The following is a 17,356-nucleotide window of genomic DNA, read 5'->3' as shown; positions in this document are numbered from 1 at the left end:
AGTGTGTTTGGGTGTTTCCCATTACTGGGTTGCACTGCTGTGTAAAACATATGCTAGATAAGTTGGTGGTTCATTCCGCTGTGGTGACCCCTGGTGAATAAGGTAAGCTAAGCTTATTCACCAGTGACTAAGGACTAAGCTGAATGAAAATCAATAAATGAATGAATGAATATCTATATGCAGTGAGCATAAATAAGTACACCCCCATTTGAAAATATTTTTTTTTAATTCCATTTTTTAGTTAATATCGATAATAACTTTTGGTGCCTTTAAACACAACAATTTTATAACAGTTATATACATTAAAAATATAGAAATAGAAAGTATTACAAGTATACAAGCCAAATGTATAAACAAAATATTAAATTGAAATGAGCTATTGCAAAAAAAAACTAATAATAAATTAAATTTGATATTTTTTATGCTTCTTTTGATTGTCTTGTTTATTAATAGTTTATTTTGTATTTTTCCCAACATAATAATTTGGGTGTACTAAGTTTTAGACTTTGACCTTAAATTTTTGTTCGATTAGTTTCAGTTTTGGCGTTGGTATTGACTAATCTAAGGTATATGGATAAATATATGATTGTAAAGCATCCTGTTGATATTAGATATATTAATTTAAAAGAGGGGTCTTTGAGGGGTGTACTTATATATGCTGAGCACTATAAATCTCAAATCTAGAATACTTATTAATTTAACTAAAACTTCATTTAAAGCTTTATTTTTATATCTTTATATTACTAAATATTCATATTTACATTTTATGGCAATGTATAATAGTTGTTTATATTAATTTGAATAAAATTATAAAAATGTCATTACTTTCAATAGTTATTTAAATTTTTTATTTTCATCTTGTGTCGTAACTACCTATAAAAACAGCAAATATTTAGGGTTTAAATGTTAAAGGGTTTATTTACGCAAAAATAAAAATAGCATACTTCTGAAGAAATCTCAGAGCTTTGTGTTTTATCTACTGTACTTCAATGGTCTCGACTTATGCCCAGTCCAGAAAAAAATAAAAATAAAAATCATCCTCAGAACAAGATCAACCACCTCCAGTGGTTCAATCGGAATATTATCAAGCTGCAAGTGTGCACATTAAACAAAAATAACAAATTTGTTCACCAGTTCACCTCAGTTTCAGTATAGAGTGTGTTCGGATGCACCTGTGCTTTGTTTTAAACAGAGGAATTTCCACATGGACATCCGAAGGGGTACATCAGTGCACAGTTCTCACAAATATGCGCAATATACTGACACTGAAGATGAGAAGCTGTTAATATTCTTGTATAATATTCAGATTGAACCATTGCAGTCATATGGTCTGGATTGAGTATGTTTGACTTATTTCACAACTCTCTTAGTAGGGCATGGCTTCACATTTCATCTGACTGTGTGTGTGTGTGTGTGTGTGTGTGTGTGTGTGTGTGTGTGTGTGTGTGTGTGTGTGTGTGTGTGTGTGTGTGTGTGTGTGTGTGTGTGTGTGTGTGTGTGTGTGTGTGTGTGTGTGTGTGTGTGTGTGTGTGTGTTGGATTAGTGTTGGTAAACAGATTTGCCGGTGTTGTGAGAGTGACAGATGTCCTCCAGCAGACTGTCATCATCATCCTCATCTGCCAATAATAAGACACTGATCTCAGATCTTGTTTTCTTCCTGACAGGAGCTGGTCAAACACACACATGATGCCACAGACAAGACTAACTTACGGCAGGCGCTGGACGCCATGAAGGTGAGTCGCACTGTATAATTTATACCGACAAGCTTATATTTATATAATACATATGCTTAAAATAATAAAAACAAAAAAATAAAAAAAATTAACAGTTCTGTCTGGTTCTTGAATCTGATTAACTGATAGTCGCGAGATAATAAAGAAATATCAGCACTCTTGTGTATTACTCCGCCCCCATGAGTGGCAAGCAGAGGACTACAGTTTGACATATATTGCTGCTGTTGGACAAGAAAATGTACTTTTTTTAGGCTTTTTTTAGGTTAGAAAATAGTTATTTAGATTGCCACTATGCAGTTTATTTATAAGGATAGTGCCTATTTTAAATATTTATAATTTTGGAGATTTAGTTTTTTGGTGGCTGTAAGCCTGTCACACTGAGCAGAGGAAAGACGCTTGACGTTCTGCCACAAGATGATGACAGAGACCGCATAATAAGTCCTTAGGGGAGAAATACATTTTTTTTTAGTGTAAGTTTCAAACTACAGCTAACCAATGATTATAAAACTGGTGAGTGACATTCTGGGCCCTATCATACGCTGTTTCCACGACGTGTTGCTATTTTCAGACCAACGCAACACTCGTTTTCTCGTTTTCTGCCACATCGTTTAAATAGCAAATCCACTTGCACCACTTTGTGGACTCATGGTTGTTTTGGTCTAGATAAGAGGTGTGTTAAGGCGCATTGTTGGCATGTTGCTATTTTTAGGAACTAAAATAGACTGTTCAATAGACGGGCTGAAAGCAGGTCTAAAGTCCAGCGCAGAGCGCGTTAGTTGTGTGCTTACACATTGCTTAATACACACAGGGTGTACAGCAATACGCAAATATCTTTACAAATGAAAAATAATTAACAGATTAAATATTTTAAAAATTATTTTCTACATGAATATAAAAACCACCGCCTCTGCATTCTTCATCTCGGGGGGGCTTTTTTAGTTTGTTCATGACAATTTGCTTTGGTATAATGCAATTTATAGTGGTACTATTATTTATCATATGCATATTTATATTTGTTTTTATTAAAAATTAGCTTAGATTTGTCCACCTGTCAGATTCTGGGCCATATGGGGCATAGCATGTGTATTTAGATATAACTCAGTTATATAGTATTGTTCATTTATTCGTTTGCTGCAAATTAGAACTGAATTTAGAAATAGTTTTGAAACAAATTGTTGCGCTTAACAAACAAAATTAATTATTTAGGCTAATGATGTCTGTGCATACAACACTGTTTCCTAATCCACGAAAAAAAAGTGAAAGTAAAGGCCGAATGGAGGAGGCTCATTCTTTCATCATCATGCTGCAGATGGTCAGTTTAACTGCTTTCTCTTTAGCGAAGCGCTCAGTTTTTACACTTACAAAGTCCACCATGTAAATAGCAAATTCACCATGGTGTGACGCAACTGACTCTTAAAGGGAATGGGAGATGTGACTCTGATTGATTTATTCTCAAAACACAATCAGAACTCATTAAGAGAATAAGCTCAACCCTGTTAGACCATGCACCATGGCACAGAGTGTATTTTTTCGTCCTTATTATAGCAAAAGGGGATTCGGACATGCCTTTAATGCTTTTGTGCCCTACGCTTTAAACTTTGCGCTTAGCCCTCTATGTTCATCCCTCTCTTTTGTATTTTGTAGTGCTGTATTTATTCCATAGTATTCTGATAGTGTTTGATTTTCTTTGGCTTTTTACCTTGCTTTTGGCTTTTTCAGTGGTTAAATATTGTGATCTCCTGATTGCAACAAAGAAATACTTGAAAATCTCTGTACACTGATGGCATTTCATGCTGTTCAGCCTTGTAATCTTAAAATGTGAGCGAAATCACTTGTTTTGTTATCATTTTAGAAATTATGCTAGAAAATCTTTCAAATACTAGCTGTAAAGTGACGTCTGTTAGTTAGCAACGGTTTCTGCAGTTCTCATGTCAGCTGCAGATGTGAGTGAACGGCAGAAGAAAGTAGTTCCTTTTACAAAAGGGTTTTTAGACTCTCCGTGTTTGATTTTCATTTTTATACACACGATTGTGTCGTTGAACAGTTGTATAAATGCAATATCACACTCATAGTTGTGTGATATGGCTGTATTCCATCACTGGTGCGACACTAAGGCACTCGGCATGCAGCATCGAGCCAACGCACACCTACCACCAGTGCCGATATACAGCCACATCGCACTGCATATATATAATTGATCTTTTTTTTACAACAACTAATACAAGATGTATAAAAAAGAGAGAGAGAGAGAGAGAGAGAGAGAGAGAGAGAAATTTAAAAAACTAATTTAAAATGAATTAAAACACATTTCTTTTGTCTTTGCCATGTTAACAGTAAACGTTTTTTTTACTTGTTAGTTTGCAAATAACCAGTTTTTAGTTGAAAGTGCTATTTAAAAGCTTTAAAAGATCATTAAATTAACTAGGCAAGTAACTACAGTATATAGAACTAAGTCATTTCTTTATTACATTTTATAATATAGATAGTATTACTTGTATTATAGATTTGCAGGAAAATTATTTAAAAAATAGAAAGTGCAGCTGTATTAACTTTTGTTTACAATTTTTAGTTTTGTAGTTAAGTTCTTTGATATTTTCATTGATAAATATATGACTAGCTTGGCATGTTATTGAAAGTATGTATTTTTTTAACAAGCTGTCAGTTGCATGGTCTCCTGCGTAATCCTCCATTGCCACATCAAAGGTCATGCGTGTTCAATTTCAAATTACAACAGTCACACATTCGATTCTCTTAAAGCTCTTTATTTTGCACCACCATGCGTCAAGTTTTTTTTTTGTGTGTGTGTGTGTGTGAGAAAGGCTTTTACTTAGAATCGATGTGGCCCTCTTGACTCAGACATGATCAAGATGGTGCCGAATGCGTCTTGACAGGTAAGCGTCCGCTAATTGAGGCAAATCAAGCTGAGAAGATTGTGCAGATTGTGCACAGAGGGCTGCGATGATTTCATTTGGGTAAATTAGCCACTTAGCATTGATTGGGGTATCAGGCTAACATGGTTAACCTCCTCAAGTGCTCCCCTTAAAGCTCCTCACGCTGGGCCATCCAGATTCCCAATCTCTCATTATGAGGAATGAGACAGTTTTCATTTTTTTCTCTCTTTATTTGACATTTTTAGATGGAAACATGTCTCTTGAAAACATCAGACGGGCCGCCATTGTCAATAGGGAAGCTGAGGGTGAAATGTGTTTATTTTTAGCTGGAATTTTTTCCTTGTTCACAGTCAGGTCAAAGTCTGCGTGTGTTGAATGTGGAGGTGTTTTTTTGTGTGCAGGATTTGGCTCAGTATGTCAACGAGGTGAAGAGAGACATCGAGACTCTACGAGACATCGACCAGTACCAGAAGTCCATAGAGAACCTTGTGAGCAAAATCCCACGCTTTTGTTTAAATCACAGAATGCCTTTTTAAAAAAGCAGTTTTAAGGAATTAAATTCAGACATTCACAAGAACAAAAAAATACTATAGTAATTAATACCAAATACTAAAGTGTTTTTTGTTTACTTTTGAGCAATATCACATGCTTTGTTTAATTAAATCACAGAATGTCTTTTCTAAAAAGCAGTTTTGGGAAAGTAAATGCAGACACCCACATGAAAAAAATACTATAGTCATTTATAGTAAATCTGTAGTGTTTTTGAAAGCCTTAAGAGTAATATCTTTGTTTAAATAATAGAATGTATTTTTAAAAAAGCAGTTTTGGGAGAAAATCCTATAGTAATTAATAGTAAATACTATTGTTTTAAACCTTGATATAGTAAAATGTCTCTTGCCTTCAGAAAGCATGTTCGCTTATGAATAATTAAGAAGCAGGGTCTTCTTATAGGGTAAGAAAACTCTGCTGTGAATAATAATGAGAAATCACTCCACTAGGAGATTGGCGCTATGTCACCAATTTTGATCTCACTCCAAAAATTATTTTAAACCCGGAAGATGAAATTAGCTGACAAAAGCTACAAATTATCCAGTTAAAATAAAAAAGACCTTAAAAATCTTTAAAATGTCTTAAATAAAAAAAAATATTAATAAATTAGGCCTTAAAAGTCTTAAATTCACTAAAATAGTGTCTTGTAGGTCTTAAATCTTTTTTATTGGGTCTTCAAGCTCAGATATTGCTTGATGCTATTAGCAGGTTTGGCAGAGAGAGTTCTCTCCCGGGAGAGAACCCTGAGCTCAGAGATAATTGAGCCCATGGCTCCCGCCTGGTCGATAGAGCATGTAAGGGGAGTAAGAGATCAGGTGGTTCTTGAGAGCTCCCCATGGTAAAGGAAGAGAGGGGGAGAAGGGGTGGACGGGGGTTTCTTTGGAAAACGAAGATAAGGGAGTACATTTTTGCGAGGCTACTTACAGTATAGTGAGTTTGGATTAATCTGATTGGCTAACCAATGATAATAGATGAGAGACCAGCTGCGGTCAATCATATCACGTGCTACTCTCGAAATTAGTTTGTGAAACTTCACTTAATTTTCCTTCGTTTATGTAAAGCTACCTAATCGACAATACAACCTTAATAAAACTTTTGGCAAAACTATATTCATAACTAATATTATAACAGTGTGTTGTGCATAAATAGATTTTCTTAAAGAGTTTTTTTAAAGTTATGTTGAAAACCATGCAATTATGCAACTCTGGTCTGCTTGTTTTGCTACATCATTTAAAATATGTGGCTAAAAAATAACTAATTAGAATTTGTATTTTGATGGGGAAAGTATTTTTTTCTGTTGGGTGATTTAAAAAAAAGTGTTTAGTCCTGTATAAGTGTGAAATTTCATTCTTCATGGTCTTTAAAAGCTCTTAAAAAGTCTTAAATTGGACTTGGTGAAACCTGCAGAAGCTTTTGAAGATTTTTATTTTTAAGAAAGCATCAAACTCCAAAACATTGACCTCTACAAGTGTATTTGCTCTGTGTCTCCGCTCTGCAGAATCAGTCTCTCCGTAACTATGGCAGACCAAAAGGTGACAGCGAAGTGCGAGTCGCTTCAGTCGACAAACGAGCCAAACAAGACAGGTGAGATGATGAAAGTGTGCGATTCTGAACCCGAGGCCTCCGAGTTACCAAAGCGTCACCTCAAGCGCTCTTCTTTTATTTCTTCTGTTTCTCTCTTGATCTTCTCCCGCAGGCACATTTTCCTGTTTGACTCGGCCGTGATCGTATGCAAACGGCGAGGCGATAACTACGAGATGAAGGAGGTGATCGACCTCCACTCCTTCAAGATCACCAACAACCCCACCTCAGAAAAAGAAAACCGAAAGGTGCGCAGACGGCCTCCCAAAAAAGCAGAGGGCAGCAACTGCGCTGTTCTGCCATAATCAGTTACTGCGCTAGAACAGCTTTCATTCGCACAGATGGTGTTTCCTATTAAAAACCGTCTAGCGATTGCTAACAAACGCAGACGTTGCCAGACACTGCTAAATTAGAAAACATGATGTTGTTTGTTATGATACATTACATGCTGCTGTGCCAGGACAATTACTTGGTAGATGGTGCTGTAAATATTACATGCATGAGAGTGTGTGTGGCTGAGAAATGATGCTACAGGTTTAAGAAAATGATAGATAAGTTGGATGTGTTGATAAACGTTTTTTTTTTTATTTTTTATTTATGTAATAAAACTTTTAGAATATGATAATAAGAGAGGAAATTACAATATACTTGCAGGTTCTTTAAATGTCATTCTTGTTTTGTAAGGAAAAACTGCACTGTCGTCTGTGTGATCTAGTCAGTATTATCTAATAATAATTCATTCATTCATTTTCTTTTCGGCTTAGTCCCTTTATTAATCTGGGGTCACCACAGCGGAATGAACCGCCAACTTATTCAGCATATGTATTAAGCATCGGATGCCCTTCCAGCTGCAACCCATCACTAAGAAGCACCCATACACACTAAAGCACACACAAACACTACAGACAATTTAGCTTACCCAATTCACCTGTACCACATGTCTTCAGACTTGTGGGGGAAACCGGAGCACCCGGAAGAAACCCAAGCGAGCATGGGGAGAACACACAAACTTCACATAGAAATGACCCAGCCGAGGGTCGAACCAGCGACCTTCTTGATGTGAGGTGATTGTGCTACCCACTGCGCCACCGTGCTGCCATCTAATAATAATTGGACAATCAAATCTTTTCATGGAAGTATTCTATTTTATTTGATTAGAATCTATAATATTAGAATATTATATTAAATAAAATGTTGTATTAAAATGCTTCACATTGACATTTTACATTTAATTTGCTAAGAATTTGTCAGACTGTACTAGAAACACAAACATAATCAATGTAAATTGTAAATTGAAGGGTTTAAATTGAAGGCATAACATAACATTTAAGGGTTTAAGAAGTATCCAATACACTGAATGCATGGCTTTTTCAGAAAAATAACAAACAAATCAAAACACCAACAATATTAGGGAGCAAAATGTTTTAACTTTGTTGATAATCAGAAGTATTTCAAGCACCAAATCAGTATATTTTAAATTGTAATGAAATTTCACAATATTTCTGTGATCAAAAACTCCAAATTTTGTTACCAAAAAGGTTAGTTATATTTGTAATATTTATTGCACTGAAGCTTTTGGATAATACTCTGACAAATGTCTTGTCGTTGATCATAGTTGTAAGAGCAACAAATATTAACTTGACTTCTAGTTGATCATTTGGAAAAGTGGCAGAAGGTAGATTTTTCAGATGAATCATCTGTTGAGCTGAATCCCAATCATCCACATACTGCAGAAGACCTGTTGGAACCCGCCTAGACCCAAGATTTTCACAGAAATCAATCAAGTTTGGTCAAGGAAAAATCATGGATTGGGGTTTCATTCAGTATGGGGGCGTGCGAGAGATCTGCAGAGTCGATGGTAACATCAACAGCCTGAGGTGTCAAGACATATGTGCTACCCCTTACATTACAAACCACTGGAGAGGGCAAATTCTTCAGCAGGATAGTGCTCCTTCTCATACTTTACGCTCCACGTCAAAGTTCCATTGGCCAGCCCAGTCACCAGATATGACTATTATTGAGCATGTTTGGGGTAAGATGGAGGAGACATTGAAGATGAATTCAAAGAATCTTGATGAACTATGGGAGTCCTGCAAAAACGCTTTCTTTGTCATCCCAGATGACTTTATTATTAAGTTATTTGATTCATTGCAGTGATGTATGGATGCTGTCCTCCAAGCTCATGTGAGTCATACACAATATTAATTGTTTCTCCACTGCAGCATGACTTTATATTCTATACTGGGCATTATTTCTTTTTAGAGACAAGACTTTTGTCTGAGCAAAGACAGACCGTATTGTTCTAATTAATTAATTAAAAAACAAGGCATGATCATATTTGATTTTGTTAAAATAAGCGTAATCTAGAGGCCTTTGCATTTCATATTAGCCACTTCTGATACCAAATGATCAACTAGAAGTCAAGTCGTTATTTGTTGTTATTAAAACTTGGATAAGGCGTCAAGACTTTTGTCAGGTAAGTGTATAGTACATGAACTGTAAATAACTCTTGCTGCCTTAAGATCACATTTTCTTTCATTCATAAAACAAAAAAATCCAGTAAAAACAGAATAATTTTAATTCATTATTCACACCGCAATACACACAAAGAGAAGATATTTATTTAGTGAATCTGAGTGAATCTGCTCTGCTTTATTCCAAGTGATAAAGTCTGATCCATTTGTTAAGTGTGGTCAAAACCACCATCAGTTAAAAACTTCTATAAGTGTCAACACAATACAAAAGATAACAAGATGATCCAGCTCTATTTAACAGTAGTATTTCATCAGTCTTGCATAAAAACAGTGACCCCCATGTATCCTGATCCTCGTTAGAGCGCCTTTTGATGTTTCAAATCAAACAGCTTTAAGACGGTGTTTGTCTTTTCTGTATCCCTGCATGTGTGTGTGTGTTTTGCATTCATAACACTGATGTTCTGTGTCTTCCAGTGGTGCCATGGATTCTACCTCACACACAACCAGGGTCAAAACGGCTTTGAGTTCTTCTTCAAAACCAAGGAGCTAAAGAAGAAATGGCAGGAGCAGTTTGGCATGGCATTGTGAGTGTGTGTGTGTAACCGTACCGTCTTGTTTTTCAGGTTTGTTATCTGCCTTGACAGCAGACGCAAAGACAAGATTTAGCTCCGACAGTGTGTCCTGGCTCTGATTCAACACTGAAATACCATTAGTGTTTATTTTTTACTACAGAACAAACACGGTAATGAGGACAGACTTGCTTAGCCAGGCATTTTTCGCAGAGGTGTGCTTTATAAAACATAATGTGACCCAACGGGCTTTCACTCTCTGAGACTGGTTGGTTCAGTTTTGCAGAGAGTCTCAAGACACAGAACACACCAGGATTTTTTTTTTTTTTAGTTAGTGTTGTTGTTTTTAAAAATATATGCTGTGCAGCTTTTTATGAGTTTCTTTATTATTTTATTATCCCTGAAGTTCACTTATAATGTGTGTGTGACCATTTTTGCAGGCTCTTTACGATCCGTATCGGATTAGCTCACGAAACAGAATTACATTTGGCTATTTACTCGCACTTATGTAATTCCAAACATTCAAGACTATCTTTCTTCCATGGAACACGAGCAAAACATGACTGTGTTTTCTCATGAAAGTGCAAGTACAATAGTGCATCATTCACTGCTTTCTTCATTTCATGTGAAAATATTAGAAATAAAGAGGTGGCTCAGTGGTTAGCACTGTCACCTCACAGCAAGAAGGTCACTGGTTTAAGTCCCAGCATTTCTGTGTGGAGTTTGCATGTTCTCCCCGTGTTCACGTGGGTTTCTTCCAGGTGCACAAGTTTCTCTCACAGTCCAAAGACATGCACTATGAGTCAATTTGATTAATTAAATTGGCCATAGTTTATGAGAGTGTGTGAATGTGAGAGTTTACAGTACTGGGTTGAAGCTGGAAGGGCATTCGCTGTGTAAAACATATGGTGGAGTAGTTAGCGGTTCATTCCGCTGTGGCGACCCCTGATAAATTAGGGATTAAGCCAAAGGAAAATGAAAAGTGAATACATATACATATAACATTTACAAAGGAAAAGTGAATACATATCAGAAATACATTATCATTTCAGTGTTCCCACGATCATGGAATTCTCTGGAATATCATGAAAGTCTCATCCAGACTTTAAAAGTCAGGGAAGTGTATTTTTTTTTCCAGGCCATGGAATATGAGGGACTTTTGGTAGAGGTGCACCGATTGACTGGCCTATTACAAAGTACAGTGTTGTCATAAAGACGGCCGCGCTCACACTTACAGCCGCATATAACGTCATCGCGCTGCAAATTTTCCACAGTGTGTATGTGTGACAGTGGCACTGTGTTCACATTTTCAGCCAAGACCACCACAACAAAATTTTGTCACAACAAATATAATCATACATACTTATAACTGTCAAATTTCATTTGCATAAAAGCACAATTCAGACATTGAGTAGGCCTAAAATTAGGTAGTACTGGTCGCTTATCGCTAGAAAAAACATTTATGTCAAAATTAATTGCTTCTTTGCTGCACCGCGATGCAGATGGGGACAATTCGATATCGGTTCAGTAATAGATTATAACCGGTTATTAGGCACTGATGTCATTTATCTCCTATGCGCGATGTTGCAGTAGAATACTATGGAGAAGGAGGCAAGGGCGAGTAAATTACACGCCCCTATCAAAAAGGTAGATTATTATGCATGATTCAATGCTTGTGAATTTGCTGGAAAGTCTTTCATTGACACTGAAGAAGGCACAGTACACGAGCTGCATTTTAACTACTAGGGAGAAACTCTGTAAAACTCTCTATCTATTACACTTTGGACATATGACCCGCTGGCGTGTTTGTGATGTGACTTTTCCTCTCCTCTCGGCTGTTAAAAGCGATACTTGTGGATCCAGACATGAGCGTGCCTGTAGTGCAAGTTTTCTCCACTGTGTCTATTATGGATTACCTGTGATAACCGCGTATTATGCGCATATAGACTGTAACCGCAGATGTTCTACTCGCGTCAATCGTCGGTGAACAGCGATTTAATTTCTAAAGCCAATCGCAGCCCTTTCTGTTAAGCGGCTGAAGACAATGACCGATCATAGGGGTGTAAGACAGTGCTCAAAAAGCAAGCAGGATAATATTGACATTAGTTTATTTGCTATAAACGCTCATGAGTTTTGTTTGATACATTCAAAACGAGTTTTCTTTGAGCAGGTAAAACTAAAGGGACAGTTCATATATCTGACTGCTTGTATTAAAGGACAAAATTGTTTTACAAATACCATATAAATATTAATATAAAAAAATTGTGTTGTGAAGAAAAAATCTAATTATGTATGGAAAGCATTGTCACTGCACCGTGATGCACCGAGATATCAAATTGAGCCAAATTGATGGCATGATAATCGTAATCGAAACAAACCTTGAGACCAGAGTAGATGCACACCCCTAATATTACCTGACTTCCCAGTAAGTATTTTTACTTTTTAAAAGATGTCTAATAGACGTCTAAACATAGTCGTCTTGGCTAAAACAAGGCTAATTTTGGGCTGTCAGTGAAAATCTAATAGACATCTAAGAATAGGCCAAAACTAGACTAGTGATCAAATAAACAGAAATGAATGACTACTTATATAAAGTCTGTCTAATCTGTCTATTTGATGACTTGTCTAGTTTTGGGCTATTCTTAGATGTCTATTAGATTCTCACTGACAGCCCAAGTTTAGCCTTGTTTTAGCCAAGCGTTCTACATTTAGATGTCTATTAGATGTCTAGTAGATGTATCATAAACACAATTGTTTGCTGGGTTATGACAGCAACAATCAGAAAAATGCAAATGAAAAACACAGTGCAGCATCTGACTCGAGTGTTCCAAACTTCAGATCCAAAAAGGGAACGACTGGAATAAGACAGGAGAAAAAAAAAAAAAAACTCTGTAATGAAGCAAAGACAAGAGACGGCGCTCTGATTAATTAGATAACACGTTTTTAACAGAATTATCTGAAGGGCTCATTAATTCTGGAGAACAGTGGTGAGTCAGTGCTCTTTTTCTCTCTGTCATGTGTCATCAGATCAGTCCGCAGCTCAAAGCTGATTGGAGATCTGTGCTGTTACACACTCCGAGTGCTAATGACATGACATCAGCGCGCACCGACAGCTCTCTCATCTGTCCGTCATCTCTTAATGCCTTTATTATGAGGGCACTCGGCGCTCTAGGGTTATTGGAGATGAATGGAGAGAGAGATGGAGAAAAGGGCGGGAGGGTCTTGGACTATAAAACAGTAATAGTGCCATAGACGACATCATGGATGCTACTGTATCATGCTCTGCTGATGCTTTAATTAGTGGTGCATCACTAGTACTGTAGCTCATGCTCTGGTTTTTAGATTTGAACCGATTATGCAACTTAATATTATGGAAAATAGTGTATTATTTAATTAATGCAGATGTGACATCTTGTCAAATATCAATATCAAATCATAATAGCTGTATATTTTTACATGCAGGACCTTTTGCATGCATTTGTACGGTTGGTTTACTACAAACACTCATCGGCCGATTTATTAGGTACACCTTTTCCAACTGCTCGTTAACGCAAATTTCTAAACAGCCAATCATATGGCAGCAACTCAATGCATTTAGGCATGTAGACATGGTCAAGATGATCTGCTGCAGTTCAAACCGAGCATCACAATGGGGAAGAAAGGTGATCTAAGTGACTTTGAACATGGCATAGTTGTTGGTGCCAGATTGGCTGGTCTGAGTATTTCAAAAACTGCTGATCTACTGGGATTTTTTTGCACAACCATCTCTAGGGTTTATAGAGAATGAGTCTCAATTTCTGCTGCGACATTTGGATGGTAGGTCCACATTTGGCATCCATCCTGCCTTGTATTAACAGTTCAGGCTGGTGGTGGTTGTGTAATGGTGTGCGGGATATTTTCCTGGCACACTTTGGGCCCATTAGTACCAATTGAGCATCGTGTCAACACCACAGCCTACCTGAGTATTGTTGCTGTGCATGTCCGTCCCTTTATGACCACAGTGTACCCATCTTCTGATGGCTACTTCCAGCAGGATAACGTGCCATGTCATAAAGTGCTAATCATCTCAGACTGGTTTCTTGAACATGACAATGAGTTCACTGTACTCAAATTGCCTCCACAGTCACCAGGTCTCAATCCAATTGAGCACTTTTGGAATGTGGTGGAATAGGAGATTCGCATCATAGATGTGCAGCTGACAAATCTGCAGCAACTGCGTGATTCTATCATGTCAATATGGACCAAAATCTCTGAGGAATGTTTGCAGTACCTTGTTGAATCAATGCAAGAATTTAAAAAGCTTGGAACACCTTAGTAACAGCATAGCAGCAAATCAAGCAGATAAATCATTTCCTAAAGATTAAAGTATCTAAAAAAGATTAAAGTTCATAAAATGATTGAACCTCGAAATGTAGTGTTATCGAAGATAGAAAACCACATTATGTATAAATGCAGTACACTTATGAACATCTGGTTTAAAGGGAGCATCTTAGCTTTGTGGTATTGATTTTTATTTTTATATGTTGACACTATCATTTTGTTTCCTGGAAAATGCTAATATCTAGTTAGCCTTATGTGTCTTGTGAGGCCCACAGTTTATTGGAGCAGGCGACAGATGGAGTTACGTTATGCAAAGAGGCCTTCAGACTAGTTTTTAACACCCATTTTCTCTCTCTCTCACGTTCTCTTTCAACAGATCGAACATCTGTCCAGAGAGCGGGAAATGTAATTTCCATGAGTTCCGCATGCACACCTTTGAGACAACCACATCCTGCAGCTCATGTGAAATGCTGCTGAGGTGAGCTCACCATAGAGGCCCTGTGAATTATTAGATTTTCTTGTGAATGACCCAGAAGACCCACAATGCACTGTAATGTAGGGTTGTCAAAAGTATTGAATTCGGTACCAGTTGGAACTGAGATCAGCTGATTGACGTGGTGTTTGCACTTGATGAACAGTGACAAAGAGTAGTAAACCAATGATCTTCACAGCCAATCACAATCATATCATTGAGCACATGAACACAATAGCCAATCGGTGTTTAAGAACACACTCAACAGTGGTCAAATGTTAGCGAGAAATTGACTTTTTTTTCAGTACCCATTAAAGTACCGATTGGTACCGAAGTCGATACTTTTGACAAACCCACCCTAATGAGATAAAAAATTTTAACTTTTAATCAATCTATTGTTTTATAGGTCTATCATTTTATTGATCTATTGTTTTATCGAGCTGTCATTTTATTGATTCATCAATTTATCCATTTTTTATCCATTTTATCTTTCATTTAACCGATCTATCATTTTATTGATCTATTGTTTTATCTATCGTTTTATCGAGCTGTCAATTTATCGATCTATCATTTTATCTATCATTTTATCGATCCATCATTTTATCAAGCTATCGTTTTATCAAGCTAACTTTTTATCTATCATTTTATTGACCTCTCTTTTATCTATTCTTAATACGATCTATCATTTTATCTATTTTTTTATCGATCTATTTTTTTATTGATCTATTGTTTTATCTGTCCTTTTATCGATCTATCGTTTTATTTATTGTTTTAGCGATCTCTCGTTTAATCGAGCTATCCTTATATCTATCGTTTTAGCAATCTATCATTTTATCGAGCTATCCTTATATCTATCGTTTTAGCAATCTATCGTTTTATCAAGCTATCCTTATATATATCGTTTTAGCAATCTATCTTTTTATCTGTTGTTCTATCCCTTTAACGTTTTAACAAGCTATCCTTTTACCTATTGTTTTATTGAATTATCATTTTATTGATTTATTACTTTATCTATTGTTTTATCGAGCTATCGTTTAATCTATCATTTTATTGATCTATCGTTTTATGTTTCCTTTTATCGATCTAATGTTTTATCGATCTATCGTTTAATCTATTGTTTTATTGAGCTATCATTTTATTGAGCTATCGTTTTATTGATCTATCATTTTATCGAGCTATTGTTTTTTGACATCTTTTTAACTACCATTTTATCAATCTATCATTTTATTTATTGTTTTATCAAACTATTGTTTTATCAAGTTATCATTTTATCTATTGTTTTATCAAGCTATTGTTTTATTGATCTATCATTTTATCTATTGTTTTATCGAGCTATTGTTTTATCGATTCGCCGTTTTATCGGTTGTTTTATCGATCTATCGTTTAATCTATTGTTTTATTGAGCTTTCATTTTATTGATCTATCATTTTATCTATCATTTTATTGATCTATCATTTTATCGAGCTATTGTTTTTTGACATCTTTTTAACTACCATTTTATCAATCTATTGTTTTATTTATTGTTTCATCAAACACTTGTTTTTTCAAGCTATCATTTTATCTATCGTTTTATCAAGCTATTGTTTTATTGATCTATCATTTTATCTATTGTTTTATCGAGCTATCGTTTTATCGATTCGCCGTTTTATCGGTTGTTTTATCGATCCATCGTTTAATCTATTGTTTTATTGAGCTATCATTTTATTGAGCTATTGTTTTTTGACATCTTTTTAACTACCATTTTATCAATCTATTGTTTTATTTATTGTTTTATCAAACTATTGTTTTATCAAGCTATCACTTTATCTATCGTTTTATCAAGCTATTGTTTTATTGATCTATCATTTTATATATCGTTTTATCGATCTATCATTTCATTTATAATTTAGCAATCTATCATTTTATCTGTGGTTCTATCAGTCTACCGTTTTATCTATTTTCTATTGTTCTATTGTTTTACCTACAGTATCTATTGTTCTATTTTATTAAAGTTTTAAAATCGAATATTTAGGGATTAAAAGTGTCATATTTATTAATCTATTTCTCATTCTGTCTGTGTATGATTTTATCAGAGGGGTCTTCTATCAAGGTTACCGGTGCTCTAAATGTGGTGCTGGCGCCCATAAGGAGTGTCTCGGCAGGGTGGAAGTCTGTGTCAAAAGCAGTGCTGGTGAGCCTCGCATTCAACACAACAAGCTCTTCCTAGCAATTTCTGTTCATGCACATTATAAAGCGTCTGTTTACAGAGCCTCTGGCTCATGTTTCAGCATTATGTGATGTCTTACCTCGCTGCACACTAATGATTGACCTACACTGTAGTGTAACAGACAGGGCAATAAAAGCTGTCAACACACACAGATTCTTAATAACAACCTAGGCCACATAGATAAGCGTGATGTGTGATGACAAACAGACAAACAGGCTTGTTTGGCTTGCTGAACTCAGGATCTATGCATATATGTGTGTGTGTATCTGTGTGTCTGCCATCAGAGCCAGTTCTTATTGTTCCAGGCATTAGTCAGGGCCACCATACAATTTCCTTGTTCCTGCTTTTAAGGCACAGCTGAGCTCTCTCTAAACTCCCATCAGTTCTGCATATCCCGTGTCTCATTTGCTAATTCAATTGTGCCTTTAGCTAGCAATAAGATTTGTAGCTTTGTTTAATGCAATTTAAATTCATTACATAGAATTTTACGGATTTGCATTTAAATATATGCACAGCAAAACAAAAAAAGGATTGTGTAGATTCACTCATTTAGAATCCTGG

General features: G+C 35.9%; 1 protein-coding gene across 2 annotated transcripts in view; it reads left to right on the top strand.

Moving 5' to 3' along the window:
* The window catches only part of vav3a (vav guanine nucleotide exchange factor 3a), a 160,869-nt gene that overhangs the window by 96,723 nt on the left and 46,790 nt on the right, over window positions 1-17,356 (top strand). For both annotated transcript variants that reach the window (XM_087309779.1, XM_087309778.1), the window contains exons 11-17: window positions 1,665-1,733; window positions 5,026-5,112; window positions 6,672-6,757; window positions 6,870-7,002; window positions 9,703-9,812; window positions 14,494-14,595; window positions 16,662-16,759. In XM_087309779.1, coding sequence (XP_087165905.1) covers window positions 1,665-1,733; window positions 5,026-5,112; window positions 6,672-6,757; window positions 6,870-7,002; window positions 9,703-9,812; window positions 14,494-14,595; window positions 16,662-16,759 — 685 coding nt within the window. The remainder of the gene's footprint in view (window positions 1-1,664; window positions 1,734-5,025; window positions 5,113-6,671; window positions 6,758-6,869; window positions 7,003-9,702; window positions 9,813-14,493; window positions 14,596-16,661; window positions 16,760-17,356) is intronic.

The sequence above is a fragment of the Danio rerio genome, chromosome 24 (assembly GCF_052040795.2).
Source record: "Danio rerio strain M-AB ecotype USA chromosome 24, GRCz13ab, whole genome shotgun sequence".
NCBI classification, from domain to species: Eukaryota; Metazoa; Chordata; class Actinopteri; order Cypriniformes; family Danionidae; genus Danio; species Danio rerio.
Note: the sequence above shows the minus strand (reverse complement) of the source record. Positions and strands in the feature narration are given on the sequence as shown.